Below are 15,621 nucleotides of genomic sequence, written 5' to 3'. Positions count from 1 at the left end.
ATATAATCTTAACATGTAGTGAAATACTATTCTTCTTTTGATTTTTTTAACCATCTGAAAGTGGAGAAACCATTCTTAACACACATCTTGTAGAAAAACAGGTGGCAGACATGCTGTAGGTATTTGGCAGACTGGCCACAGTTTGTCAACCCACAAGCTAGAGTCTCTCTACTACTACTGTAGTTCTGGCATTAGGCGGTTCTTACAACCCCAAGGGTCTAAATAAAGCCCAGAGAGTGATTACAATTTTAGTAATTAGAACACAAACCCGGGCTTCCTGCTTTCCAGTCCATGGACCCTAAGGCGCTCTAAGCTGTTGGTTTAGTCATGATTTCAGATGCGGTCTTTGTATCCATGCGGTGCAGAAAATAGATGTGTGGTCAGCGGCCTTTTCCAGGCGTTGACCATGTAAGGGCTGTCCTCTTATTAGCAGCCAGCGGCAACCTAATTTTGTCAAGCCTGACCCTAGGCTCATGCACCCTTTTCGTTTATACTTCTCTCCAGTTGTTCAGCCCTGGAGGCCCATCTGTCCCTTACTATTTGAGTCCCTGTTGTCTCATTGGCAGCTTTCTGAGCAGCTGCAAAATATGTTTTTAACTTTAAGTGGAAGTTAGGATCACCAGCGTCTGGCCTGGAACAGTCACTCTCAGCAAGAGCTCTTTCAGCGCTGACATTCCCTAGCTTGACAGACTCGGGTGAGTGCTAAACTAACCCCTCCCAGCTTCTCAAGGCTGGACTTTCACTGCGGGCAATAATTAATGAGGCGTTTACTCAAGGGCTGGGGAATAATGTGCACTGCTTTTTTGTGTTGTTGTTGTCGTCGGAAACTGCTTGGTTGCCTAGCACCCCAGTCGTCCTCCCGGTCGTCCTTTCTCGCAGATCATCTGTTCCAGCCGTCTCGCAACCACAGATCTGCGGCAGGGGCCGGAACGGAGACGAGAGCTGCTCGCGCGCGCTCAGGGGGCGGCCGCAGCACCGCCCTCCCCGGAGGACAATGCTGCGAGGCAAGTCCCGGCTCAACGTGGAGTGGCTGGGCTACTCGCCCGGCCTGCTCCTGGAGCGCAGGCCGCTCCTGGCAGGGCGTACGCCCCGCAGCCCTGGCCGGTAAGTCACACGCAGGCTCCCAACCGCGCCTGCGCCCGCCGCCGCCGCCGCCGCCGCCACCGGGCGTCACCTGGGCGCCGCGCCTGCGCGCTGCGGCCCACAGCCCGGCACTCGCCGGCACTTCCGGCGTGGCCCGCCTGTACCGGTCGCCTGCCTAGCCGGCCGAGCGCGATTGCGGAGCCCAGCCGGCGTCTGAGCGTCTGAGCTGTGACCGTGGCGACGCCATGGAGCGCCTTGATAAAGCGGCGCTGAACGCGCTGCAGCCGTCTGACTTCAGGTAGTCCGGAGTGAGCCGGAGTCAGGCGGGGCCCTAGAGCACCAGGCGGACTGGCCCAGGCCGGGAGCGGGGCGAGAGGCAAAGCCCGGGCCGACCGGTGGGTGGGCATGAGGTCTGGGCCCTCCGGGCTGGGGCTGCGGGCTAGCGGAGGAAGGGGAAGCAGGTTGGGGCCTGCATCGTCTGCACGCCGGGCCCCTACCCTTCCCTCGGGAACGAGGGACCTGGGGTCATGGTGGCTAGGTGGGCGGGTTATTCAGCTCTTGTTTCTGGCCTAGCACTTCTTTCTCTGTTGTCTGTATTGCGATCTTGCTGTCTGCAGCCTTTCTCCCCACTGCAGGGTGAGCTCCCTGAGGACAGGAACCGGGCCTTCTCCATCTCCGGGTCCCCTTTAGGGCCCACATCGTCAGGGCTTAATAAATGTTTGCTGCATGAGTGAACGAATGGAAGGGACAAAGGGCCGCCCCGGGTTTGAGTCTACTTTACTCAGGGAGTCAGTAGGATGGGGGCTGGTGGCTGAGTAGAAGGAACCTGAGGAAAGAACAGGTGGTCCTGGTGGACTAGCCTGGCCCATGATACCTCTAGAGGTCAGAGGGTGGGAAGGGATTTAGCTACCATTCAGCATGTGTGCGCCAGGCCCAGCTTAGGTGCTTTGTTACATGCCTGTGTGTAAGTCACTCAGTCGTGTCTGACTCTTTGCGACCCATGGACTGTGGCCCGCCATGCTCCTCTGTCCATGGGATTTTCCATTCAAGAAGTACTGGAGTGGGTTGCCATTTCCTTTCTCTAGGAGATCTTCCCGACCATGGATCCCATGTCTCCTGTGTCTCCTGCCTTGCAGGCAGGTTCTTTACCCGCTTTATTACATACATTATCAGAATTTTAAAAGTGCTTAGTTTGCTACTCGTTTAAAAACAATGAAGTTGACTCAGGATATTGGCTTGCGCAAGATCACTGGATTGCCTCGCACAATTAGTAAGTGTTGAAAGCTAGCAGTTGTCCTATCTTTGGCGACCCCGTGATCTTTTTAACTCTCACAATGGCTATGTAGGTGGTTTTTTTTTTTAATTACTGTTCATTAGTGAGGCCTCCAACAAATATTTATATTAAGTATGCTTAAAATACAGTGTACCCCTCCTAGACTGATTTTAGTGTTTCTGCATGGAATTTGCAGTGAAATCTAGTTGCAGTATAGGCCTTGCCATAAAGGGGAACATGGTAAGCTTCATCTGCTTAGTGTTTCCTGCAGAAGTTTATCTGAAGTGGGTAAACTCTAGATGGTTCTCAGAGTGGGGGCACAATCCTCAATTATTTGTGAGGCTAGTTCTAACTCTAAATGTTCGAATTCTTCCTTTCTAAGAAGGCTCAATCAGAGACACATAGGAGAAATTAGTTGAATAACCTCAGTTGCTTTGTTTTGGAATACCTCACCGGGTTACACCCAAGTTGGCTTGTGCCAGCAAAACTACCGGCTGTAGTGGGCTGTGGCTGGAAGCCAAGGAGAAAATGTCATATAAACACTGGAGGAAGTTTGAAAACTAGTTTTCAAAAGTTTGTATGCTTAACTTTGTTCTTAGTCCTGTATTTGAGAGACTGAAAGTCAAATTTTGGGGGCTTAAGATAGAGAGGTAAGAAGGAATTGAAGACAAGCAGCAAGTTGTTGAGATTGCTCTATGTAGAATGTGTAGGGTTAGAAATTAACATGCAGAAAAAACTGTGTTTGGGTGGTGGGATCGTAAGTGATTTTGTGTGCTTTAAAACATTCTTATGATATTATATTCTCTTTTCAGTGATAAACTTTTCTCAAAGTCAGGCCAGATAATTGATATTCAAGAGATAATCTAAAGAACAGACAACTGGTTAACCTTCCCTTTCTCTAGATTCTCAAGCTTTGTTTCTTTATCAGATTAGATGATCTGAACTTTGCACACCAAAAACACAAACACTGTGAAGGCCAAGTTTTTTTGGGGGGTCGGTCCACAAAAGAATTGGCCAAATACTGACTTCTTGTATGTATGTATGCATTTTTAAATTTTTCTACACAATTTTTAAAGGTTACACTCCATTTATAGTTACTGCAGAATTTTGGCTATATTCCCTGTATTGTACAATACATCCTTGTGTCCTGTCTCCACAATATTTTGTGCCTCACACTCCCCTTCCCCTATATTGCCCCTCTGAACCCTCCCCACTGGTAATCGCTGTTTGTTCTCTTTATCTGTGATTCTGGTTCTTTTTGTTACATTCCCTGGTTTGTTGTATTTTTTAGATTCCACATATAAACGATATCATACAGTATTTACGTTTCTCTGCCTGGCTTATTTCACTTAGTATAATGTCCTTGAAGTCTGTCCATGTTGCTGGAAATGGCACATTTATTCTTTTTTATGACTGAGTAGTATTCCATTGTATGTATTATGCATGTGTGTGTGTATTGCATCTCCTTTGTTCATCTGTTGATGGACACTTGGGTTGCTTCTGTATCTTGGCAATTGTAAATAATCCTGCTGTGAACCCGAGAGTGCATGTATCTTTTCAAATTAGTGTTTTTTGTTTTCTGTGGACATGATTTTTTTGTATTTTTATAGAACTGCAGACACTCATTCTTGATGAAGATAAATTTTCTAAAAAATGTTCTATTTTATTAAACTTTGAACAATGTAAGGAAGTTTGGGTATATTAGATGAGAATTGTGTATCTCAGTGATCTCTAAAGTGAGATGTATTAAAAGATGTTTCCTTGAAGTATGGAAAGAAAACAGATTTCTACATAATTTTTTTTAAACTTTAACATTTTTAGTATCTGTTTCTCCTTGTTTTTATATTTTAAAGACTCCATGACTAATATAGACTAATATACACTATCTATAGTGTATAGATAATTTAGTTAAAAATCATTATGCCTATATGGGGGTATGTGCTCAAAACTTTAATGATGGATCACACAGTCAAAAAAGTTCGTAGACCATTGGTGTAAACTTAAGATGTTCCCTTTCTTTCTGGGCTGCCAGAAGCCTCCCCCCTGTAATGGTATACACAGTTATAAGAATTGCTTTGCCTGGATTTTCTGTGTGCAGGACTGTCTGGGACACAAGCTGTCATGTTAAGTGCTATAATAACAGGCATGAAGTAAGTGTGGTTGAGTTCCAGAGCAGTGAATCATTCCAGTTGGCATAATCAGGAAAGCTGCCTGGAGGAAGGCAGCTTATTATTTTGTAAAGACCTTGATGGCTGGGCTATATTCTTCATAGAGATGTAGATAAAAAACTGGAACCTCTTGCTGAGGATTACCAGGAAGAATTAAGTTCAAGTGTTGACTATGAACATAAATTTAGACATGTGTTAAGGTTATAGAGGAGCAACACTTGCTGCCCCAAAATATCTCTTTGATGTGCAGATTATTTCAAACTGAAAACCATCAAGGCCCCAGACACTCAGGAAGAAACTTTAACCTTCCCCTTAATTGCCTGAAAATCCTGGAAGAGAGCTATCACCAGAGATATTTGCAAAGAATATGGGCTAGGTGTGGTGGGGTCAGGGGCAGGGCATAAAAACCAGAGACTACTCTGGGTCCCATAGACTCTACATGGCCTAGGAAACACTTGTTGACCAAACATCTGCTTTTCCATCTCCATGTGTATCGTCTTTTTCCTGTTTGAAGTCCCAAATCCCTACCTACAGCATCTTCTTTTGTCTTTACCTGAAGACAATATTTAAGGTGAGGGTTTTGGCCATTTGGCAAATTACTCATTTCTCCTGGGTCTCTTCCATGTATACATGTTATTAAACTTTGTTTGATTTTCACCTGTTAATCTGTCTCATTTCCATTTAATTCTTAGACCGGCCACAAAGAACCTAGACAGTAGAGGAAAATTTCTTTATCCCTGACAAGGTAGTGTGAGAGTGGTTAGATTTAAGGGAAAAGGGACCTTTAATCTACAGGGTAAAAGCCCATAGGATAAAAACTTATTGCTTTTAAACGTAATGGTTACGGTGATATGGATGAGGTGTGTGTGTGTGTGTGTGTGTGTGTGTGTGTGTCCAGGATTGCTGGAAGCTTACTACAGCTTCACTGTCAGTAGTGTTATCATTTGTGATGATGCATGGGGCCAATGCTGACAAATATCTACTTATTGAAAAGTGGGCAAATCAACATTAAGGAATATTTGAAAGTGGGAAAGTTAGTTTATTATTGTGTATTAATCTGGAGTCCTTTTTCATGTGCACACCTTTTGAATATAATTGGAATAGTATACATCTACACTGTTGGCAGAGATTTTCTGGAAAGGACCAGATAGTAAATATTTTGAATTTTGAGGGTCATGTGGTCTGGCACCACTACTAATCTCTGTCTCTATATCTCCCTGGAGTCTTAGGTGATGCATAAAAAAGTGGGTGTGGCTGTATGCCAGTTACTCTTTATTTACAGAAGTAGGCAAGGGCCCTTTCAGAGCTTATTTGGCAGACCGCTGATATACATAAAAACAGTGTAATCTGCCTTGTTGATTTTTCACATAGATATTTACTGAATCATTGTCAAAATTAATTTTAATGGTTCCCAATTGATAAGCATCATTTGTGAAATCATTTCTCCTTTATTGGATGTTTTTATGTTACCCATTGTTACTGTTTTAAGTAGCCATTTATCTAACTTGTTTTTCTTTAATAGTATGATTTTAGAAACTTGATTGCATTCTTCAGAATCATTTTATTGTATTCTGGAACAAAACTTTCCCATTGGAATATTTCCATTGATTTTATAAGTCTATGAGCGATAGAATGCGTGGAACATAAAGTGTTTTGATATCAAACTTTAAATGCATCCATGCTGTGTGTGTGAAGACCATTTAAGTTGTACTCTCGCTACTTAATTACAAAGAAATTTGAGCAGAGTTTCCTTCAGCTGCATCCAGATTGCTCTGGGCTCCTTTTTCTTTGGAGAGTCTCATACCTTGTCTGTATCAGCTAGCCACTGATAGGATGCTTTGTGAAGGAACCTCATTAGTTGTTTTCTGTGTATCTTCTGCCTTAACTACTTCCATTGTGAATTCTGTAAATCATGTATATTTGCATAGCACTTGGAAGATTCCAAACCACTTTTGCACTTTACACTGCTTTTCACACTGGGTCTGCCACTGGATCTCTAGGCTATTCGAATTTTGAGTCCCTGGCACTGCTCTTTTTCTGGCCACTGTTTTCTAGACAAGGGCAAGGTTCCCAGCATCTTTTCTGTGGGTATTTATAGCATTTACGAACACAAGAATAGTTCGAAATGGCTTTGCAGGCTCTGATTTTCTCTTTGTTTACTTTTTTCCAGAAATGAAAGTTCATTAGCATCCACTCTGAAGACGCTCCTGTTCTTCACAGCTTTAATGATCACTGTACCTATTGGGTTATATTTCACAACTAAATCTTACGTTTTTGAAGGTAATCCTAGACATAAAACAAGACCTTTTCACCCTTAACTATATATGAGATTCCATGCTCTCAACGATCTCTTTATATCTGTAAACTGGATATTAATTTGACTTGCTTCTGTTTTGCTTTTCAAAAATCCCATTGCTCATAATGAATCTTCATGAAATGAATTTTTCATCACTCAGTGATTTGTTTGACATCGTACTGGTTTATGGTTTTCTGTGCGATAGCTTGCAGATCCTTTCTTTTAACAGCCCCTGGAGAGTGAGAGTTGGTTGACATGGGAGGAGGACTCTGGGGGAATGTACCCTTGCTGGCAGACATTGGAAGGAAGAGAAAATAAAGTCCTCTTTATTATGTCAGAGTCCTTAGATGAAGTGATTTATTGTCTTTTTCATTGAAAATAATGTTCTTCATGTGTAGAAGGTATTCACATCTTTACATGAATACTTGATTTATCACCACACAGAGTATTCCTTTTTAATTGCCTGACTAGTTCAATAAGTATATAGCTAATAAAAATAATGTTTTGATTTTTATATTTTTATATATTTTGGAATAAAATGGAAACTTTTTTCTCTTGATAGGCGCCTTTGGGATGTCCAATAGGGACAGCTATTTTTATGCTGCTATTGTTGCAGTGGTCGCCGTCCACGTGGTGCTGGCCCTCTTTGTTTATGTGGCCTGGAATGAAGGCTCACGGCAGTGGCGTGAAGGCAAACAAGATTAAAGTGAACATTACCTTTTGATAGTGTTAAATTGATTTTTTTAATGGTAAATCTATCTGGGATATTGATGATTTTAATAAAATTGAAAGAACTTGTTAAAATCAATCTTGAGTCACATTTGACCAGTGTAAGTTTTGGTCCTTCTAAAACAATGCCTTGTATCATCAGTTTTAATTGTCTGAGTCTCTCATTTGCAAATGAGAATTTGGAAAAGCTAAATTGGTTATGAATAAGTATGTGAAATTAATTATGCATTATTCTGGGAAGAATTTGATTATCTTACAACAAAAAAATGTTTTACAGCATTTTGTCTTTTAGTTGGTTTTGAGTTTTACGCTCTGGTTGTATTCAGATGTACATAGTGGAGCAAATCTAAATTTTATTTTTCGCTGGAACACTTTTCCTGACTATCATGAAAATACCAAGTCATTAGATTTTGGGTTGTAAATGCCTGTTGAAAATTGCTTAAATTGTGGACACTGGGATTAATCTGAGTGTCACTGAGAAATTTTGCATAAAGTAGTAGTAATCCCTAGTCAATAGAAATCTTTCATTACATTATTTCATGGGGAAACTAGGCTGAATCACAGCCATTCATGTAAAAGGACTGGGTTTATTAAAGAATGCAGATAGCAAAGCAAAGAGCTAGCTGCCTGGGCACCTGGCCTGCTCCCTAAAGGCCTCTTACAGGCCAGCCTCCTCCTTTCAGAGAAGCTCTTCAATGGTCTGCTTTGCTCTGTCACTCAACAATGAACTTATACTTTAATTATGAGGTTGTGTAAACTCGGCTTTTCCTACTTTTAAATAATGTATATGAAAGAATTTACATTTAAATATGTTCATTTTTGCATACTTACAGAGTGTAAACAATCATGAAAATCAATTATTTTTATCACCCAGGAAGTATTCTTGGAATTTTTAATCAGTGCTGTTATGTCCCAGATATGTATAGATAATCCTTGAGGTCCTTTCTGATAGAAAAAGATCCTGTTTTTTAGTATCCTTGGTCTGTGTGCTTTTCAACCACTTGGTATTATTTGTGTGTAATCTAAAAACACACAGGGAAAAATGCGTATTAAAACGGGAAGAAAATGTTAATTCCCTGTAGTGTGGCCACCTGGAGATAACCACTGTTTTGGTTTACATCCGTGTGCATTTCTGATTGCTAGTTTGATACACAGTAAAAGTTTGGTTTAAGTTCAGAATCTGCCAATTTTATCTGGTGTCTATTTGCGTTTTTTCAGATGACTGATTATTGGATGTTTTCTTAAACAGCACATTCTACCTTTACTCTTTTAACTAGATATTTCATTGTATGTATTTCTGTCATTAATAATTCCTCATACCATGGCCCTTGCTGTGAGTGTTTGCCATCACGGATTTTGTTAGTTCCCCTCTACTTTCGGATGTCGTGGAATTGGACTAAAGGAGCAGAGATGTAGTTAGGCATAAAAACCAAGAAGCCTTTTGTGTTTATTTAATTGCCGAGAAAAAACAAAATGATTATTGTAGGACTATTTTTTATTCCTGCTTATAGTTAAATGTTATTTTCAGTTTAAATGTCTTAAGTAGTTATTCTGAACGGGACATGGTTTCTTAAAAAGACTACAGTTTTGGTATACAATTGTACAAATTTAATAGGAAATTGTCAAATACTCCAGTTTGAATCTAATGTACTATAAGGTAGATTTCTAGATGGTCCCCTCTTTAGATGTCTTGTTGTACTTAGAATTTTTCCAGTTAATTTCTTTTTCTATAATGCCAAGGTTTTTCTTGTACTTTTGAAATCTTATGCTATTTTTAAAATATTGATGTCCAGTGTTGGATTATTTTGTTTGATTTCAGACATTTGCTGAGTAGGTAATATGGGTGTTTTCCTGCAAGTATTTAAACTAGGGATTCATGCAAAAGCAGTGTAATTTCCTCTTGGAACTAGTACCAAGCATTTGAAAGTTAGACTTGGATGCTAAGGTTGATATATGGAATTATTACAATAAAAACTTGCTTTCAAACCGGTTAATATTTTCTTAAGATTTTAACTGTTAACTCACTAGTTTGCTGCTGTTGAAATAATACGGTGTATGACAAATAGATTTATTTTTCAAGATGTCTCAGTGATTTCCTCTTGTACAATGTACATACTTCAGGATGTATAGAAAGAAAAGCTACAATTGAGCCCTTATATAAATATTATAAGGTAGGACTATGTTCACTATTGTTTGAAAATGGATTGTAAGAATAACCTCAATTAGGGGTCTTAACTTGAAGTGTCAGTACAGGCTACTGATTTAACACATGACCTTCACCTCACCTCACCTCCCATTTTGCCCCCCAGAATATAATCTCTTTTCTCATTGTGCTAAAAAATAGTCTGCTGTAGAATGCATCTGATGTCATTAGCTCTTCAAGTGGATCCCATTTTACATGTGAATTCACTTTTGAGTTGTTACTGAAGAAATTTAAACCCTCCATTAAAAGCAACAACAACAACCAACCTGCATTTCATGGGACTCTAACAGAAATATATTGTAAGGCTATTTTCATCATAAAGATCTCATCAACTTTGCCCCCAAAGCAACTACTTGACTTGTTTGGTGTTTTCCATTTTCATATAAATTTTATATATACAGCTAGTGTACCCAAGGACACCAGTAAAAGCAGTTAGATAAGTGTACCCAAGGAAAGATGAAAGGTACATGAGAATTTATATCCTGTTTTATATGTATCTAGTGTATATTTCTTGTCTCCAGACAAGTTCATGTTTGTTCTTTTACTTATGCTCAAGTGAAGTTGTAGACTGTTAGGCACATTTTATAAATAAAATTGTCACTTGTTACGTCAGCAGCAGATATCTCCACTGTCAGGCACTCTGCTCTATCGGAAGAGTACAAATTTATTAACTCAGACTCTACTCTAACATTTAAGATTGTTTTTGCAAGAGCTGGACTAAAGCAGCGTATTCATAACTTGACAAGATTTCTTTTTCCTTTTTGCAGGGGAAAAAGGGTCACCTGAGAAAATAAATTATTTTCAGGGACTTTGGGATCCTAATGATATATATTACATGTAACAGATGAACAGATTAATCCTTTATATATTCATTAAAATAGTCTGGAATTCCTCAGCTTACCATCACTCCTGGCCACCCTTTTCCTTGCCTGTTTGTTTGCTACGTGTATTTGAAAGTAATATCTGCATTCCTTTGAAGATGTTCTATAGGTCATATTTGTCAGTTACACAGACTAGTCTTCCTTTTTCTCAAGTTCAGTGAAATCTCACTGAACAGTAATAATAGCAATAGCTAACATCTGCACAGCACCTTACAGTTTGCAAAGAACGTTCACATATTCTTGTTTTTTTTTTTTTTTTTTTGCTTAGTGAACCTGTTACCAGATGTCCTGACCTTGATGATAAAAGTGTTAGGAGCTTTAGAGTCACTGAATATGCTGTAGTCTTGAATAGTGCCCTGACAAGGGGCAGAGTTTAGATGTGCTACCTTAAAAGCTGCCTGTAATTATCAAAATGGGGGGGCTTGAGTTCTTTAGCCACTTGAATCAGATTTACTTTTGTAAGTGATGCTTTTCTAACTGTTATCTGGATGGGTTTTGTATTCGTTATATTCTAACCTGTGATTTGTATAAATTTGCCATCTGTTGTCATTAAAAAAGTGTTCATAATGCCACCTTGATGTCTCCTCTTTCAATTAATAGTATATTAACTTCTTCAGTTTTTTACATTTGTTTACCTCTCTGTTTATACTATATCAGATATGAACAAAACTGTCAAGAGTAAGCTTTTGTGTAGGAAATGTAGGCCAGAGATATTCAGGCGGGTGGGGCTGTGAGGGATGCTGAGACAAGAAGGGTTGCAATGGGCCCATGAGAACTGGTGGAGCAGTGGGGGAAAGACAGCAGCTTCTTGCCTTGTGGCTTAAGAAAATTCATTTGGGAGTGAATGGGCTTCAAATACCACTGGAGGAGTGAGGTTGGGAAATACTTGTGGCTACTTTATTAGACAGGGGAAGTCAGTTCCTGGCGATGCCCAGCATGCCACCCCCTCATGCCAGTGCCTTGTTCTTTGGTCCACTAGGCCACTTGTTGGTTGTACAGTTGACCCTTGGACAACACGGGTTTGGACTGCATAGGTCCACTTATGCATGGATTTTCTCAGTAGTGAATACTACAGCGCTGAACACTCAGGTTGGTTGAAGCTGCAGATGGGGAACCGCAGGTGGGGAGTGTGGAGTTAAAGGATTTTCCACTGAAGGGAGGGTCCAGTCCCTAATCTTCATTGGTTCAAGGGTCAACTGTAGTCATTCCAGCTGCTTCCTGTGCTTTGGAGAGTTCAGCTAGTTCTCATTAATAATATCCACTCCAAAGAAGATTTGAGACATCTACATATCCAAATGTACAGGTTACACACAATTGTATTTATATACAGAAGTATGCGATGTAAAATATGCTGTGAGCTCAGACAGAAACCGCTGGAATCTCCTTGTGGGATTTACTGCCCAGACCTAACCCTGGCCTGAGTCAGAACCTCGGGAGGGTAGGGGAAATACATGCTTAAAACAGGTTGTGCTCTGATGCAGACAGCTTGAAACCACCACTGGACACAGAATTATACATGTATGCTTTTAATGCTGGACTTGATGCTTGTATAACGCAGGCCTGACGTAGCAGGCACTTTGTTAGGCAAAGGTAGAATCCTGTGTAATGCTATATTGAAGGTTTAGTTTACAATCAGAATTTATGGGGTCCTTGACCATATTGACTTCACTTCACTACTAATGAATTATGTTAACTGACAACTGGTGTACAGGAAACAGCCCGCTTGGAGACAGCTTCGGCATGCCGAGAAATGGCCACTGTGCTCCTCTGGTGCCTTCCGCTCATTTGGAATCCTCACCATTGTGGTCTTAGGAGAGAGGCAAAAACCTAACCCAGGAACTTAAGTGAATTTGGTCTCAATGGTAAAGGAAGTCATGGAGAAAAACCAAAGAAGTGGTTTCCTAGACATATCTGCTTCATTAATAGTATGACACCCCTGTCCCCAAATATTTTCCCTCTCACCACTGACATCATTCCACTTCATCTGACATACATCCTGCTGTTCCGCCCATTAAAGATGCATTTAGGTTAACCCTCAGAAAATGCAGGATTTGGGTGGAGAGCAGCTCACCCCCTTGCCCTTCAGTTGACATGTCCTTTCAGGGGACCATCAGGCTGCCTTGAGGTGCTAGAATTTCTAGCACCAATGGGTGCTAGAAATGAAACTCCCTGTATCTTTCTGCTTCTCACTGTCTTCCCTGCAACTGCCTGGGTCTGGACCAGCTTCACTTCTTGCCTGCTGCCTCTAACTGCTATTGGCTACTCTTCTTGCTTCTGTAGTCATTTCAACACAGAGCAGCTAGAAGGTTTCCTCTACAAATCTTCGATCAGGCATGCCATACCTCTGCTCAAAATCCTCCAGATAGCTCCCAGTCTCCCCGAGAGTAATATCCCAGCTCCATGCATAGCCTACAAGCAAGGCCTCTGCCCTTTGTTTTATTCGCTCCCCCTTGCTCAGCATTGGGCAGCCTGTGAGACCACTTTTCCTTTACCAGATCTTCCCTGCTTGCTCCCATCTTACAGCTTTGCATCAACTCTTTACTCTGCCCTAGATCTTCCCAGGGCTGGCTCCTTCTCACTCTTCAGGTCGCAACTCTCCTATCTCCTCCCTAGAGAAGCCTCCTAATTGAAAGTCTCAAGTCCTGCATCACTCACAGCACAAAATTTTGATTGATATGATCTTATTTATTATCTACCTCTCTCCCTGAAAGCGTAATAAGCTTAGGAGAGTAGACACTGTCTTCTTCACCACTGAATCCCCAGGGCCTGGCTCTGGTTTTAGTAAGGATATTCTTGGTCAACGGCAAGTAGCTGGAAATGCAGTTCAAATGATGGAAAAGGCCAGCGATGGGGCTAATCCACTGGCACAGTTTAATCAGGGTGCCTGCTCCATTTCTCTGTGATTCTCTATGCATATCCTTCTCAGTGCATTGGTGACATCCTCAGGTTTCCCTCCCTCATGAGGAAAAAATGATTGTAGCCATTTCTGGGCTTCACCAGCACACTGCTGACAGTCATCAAACCTGCGAACAACCCTCTGGGCTTTACTCTGGACTAAGGTAAAACTATCAGTGAAACGATCACTTTGGTCATGCAATGCCAAGCATTGGTGAGTTTGTGTCTGGACAAATGCCCAGTCCCAAACCAATCACTTGGAGATGATGCTGGTTAACTCAGGCCACTCAGTGCCCACCCCTGGGAGAGGTTTGATGGGGTGGGGATGGTGGCATTTGATGCTGGTAAGGCTCTCAGCAATGTTGGCTGCAGAGTTCCACCAATTTCTTAACTGGATGAGGCAATGCACAAGTTCAGGTCTGGCCCATTAACATGCACAAAAACGAAGAATGGAGGGGAGGTGGGCGGGAGACTCAAAAGGGAGGGAGACTCAAAAGGGAGGGGATTTATTCTAGAACATCGTATGGAAAAACCTGAATGAACTTTTTGGCCAACCTTATATGCATATATACAGCTGATTCACTTCGTTGTACAGCAGAAACTGACAACATTGTAAAGCAAATATACCCCAATTATAATTTTTTTAAAGAAAGCAGAATGAGAGTAGAAATAGAATCTGATTTTCTCAGCTATGTGTAAACTATACAAATATATATTTAAAAGAAAAATGTATGTGACATAGCCAGACTTTGTTATTTTAAAAATATTCACAATAGAAAATGAAAATGTTTTGGGGCTGTGAAAAATGAAGTCTGTTCACATTTCTCTATTCCATTTCTTTTCAAAAAAATTGGATGTAGGACAGATAGAGAGTATTGTGCCTCTTTTCCCCCTCGTGTTTCTGCTGCTGTTAGATAGAGACAGTCCTCATCCTCCACACTTTGCTCACTCTTCACTCCCAGTCCACCCTGATCCCAACTTGAATCGCTCAGTCGTATCTGACTCTTTGCAGCCCCATGGACTATACAGTTCATGGAATTCTCCAGGCCAGAATACTGGAGTGGATAGCCTTCCCCTTCTCCAGGGGATCTTCCCAACCTGGTGAGTGAACCCAGGTCTCCCGCATTGCAGGCGGATTCTTTACCAGCTAAGCCAGGAGGGAAGCTGCAACTAGAATTAAGGTTACATAAAAATTGAGTGACCAATAAAATAAACACAAATAAAAGGTGAGTGGGAAAGGAATAGAAGGCGTGGTAAAATGAGACAAGCAAGAGAAGTTAACCAAATTCTGACTAACATGGCAAAAGGAGTCAGTGGGGAAGGCCACCTGCACTAGGCTGAATTCTAAGATACCCCTCAGAGCCCCATCCCCTGTATACATGCTTGTGTAGTCCCTTTCCTCTTGGACTTGTATGAAACCTGCAAATATGGTGGGGGAGTAGCTCCCTTGATGGGGCTACTATATTAGTTTGCTCAGGCTACCATAAAGTACTGCAGACCAGGCAGCTTCAGCAATTGAAGTTTATCTTTTTACAGTTCTGGAGGCTAGAAGGCAGAGATCTAAGTGTTGGCAGAGTTGGTTCCTTCTGAGGTCTCTCTCCTTAACTTACAGACGGCTGTCTCCTCCCTGTGCCTTCACATGCTCTTTGCTATGTGGATGTCTGTGTCATCATCTCTTCTTTTAAGTACACCAGCCATATTGGATTAGGGCTCATCCTAATGACATCATTTTAACTCAATCACCTCCCAAAGACCCTGTCTCCAAACCTAGCTATATTCCGAGGTTCCAGGAATTAGGATAGCAACATGTGTAGTTAAGGGGAACACATTTCAGCCTGTAACAATTATGCTGTATCTCTCATGGGCAGAATAATGTTCACATGTTAATCCTGGGAACCTGTGTGTTACCTGACTTGGGCAATGGAGACTTAAAAGTGAAGATGAAACGAAGGTTGCTATTTAGCTGACCTTAAGAAGGGGAGATGGAGAAGGCAATGGCACCCCACTCTAGTACTCTTGCCTGGAAAATCCCATGGACGGAGGAGCCTGGTAGGCTGTAGTCCATGGGGTCACTGAGAGTTGGACACGACTCA

At 41.5% G+C, this 15,621-nt stretch overlaps 1 protein-coding gene across 3 annotated transcripts; it reads left to right on the top strand.

Moving 5' to 3' along the window:
* The first annotated feature begins 358 nt into the window (after positions 1-358).
* Positions 359-11,205, top strand: VMA21 (vacuolar ATPase assembly factor VMA21). 3 transcript variants are annotated; one of them, XM_070290585.1, is made up of 4 exons: positions 359-695; positions 844-1,104; positions 6,695-6,804; positions 7,383-11,205. In XM_070290585.1, exons 2-4 carry the CDS (start codon positions 995-997, stop codon positions 7,523-7,525), a joined length of 363 nt encoding a protein of 120 aa, XP_070146686.1. In that variant the 5' UTR covers positions 359-695; positions 844-994; the 3' UTR covers positions 7,526-11,205. The 3 variants fall into 3 exon arrangements, with proteins under 3 accessions (XP_070146686.1, XP_070146687.1, XP_070146688.1); XM_070290586.1 differs by having other exon boundaries at positions 442-695; positions 880-1,104; XM_070290587.1 differs by lacking the exon at positions 359-695 and having other exon boundaries at positions 899-1,381.
* Positions 11,206-15,621: the final 4,416 nt, after the last annotated feature.

The sequence above is a fragment of the Ovis canadensis genome, chromosome X, assembly GCF_042477335.2.
Source record: "Ovis canadensis isolate MfBH-ARS-UI-01 breed Bighorn chromosome X, ARS-UI_OviCan_v2, whole genome shotgun sequence".
Taxonomy (NCBI): Eukaryota; Metazoa; Chordata; class Mammalia; order Artiodactyla; family Bovidae; genus Ovis; species Ovis canadensis.
The sequence above is the reverse complement of the archived record's forward strand: the minus strand, read 5'-3'. Positions and strand labels throughout refer to the sequence as shown.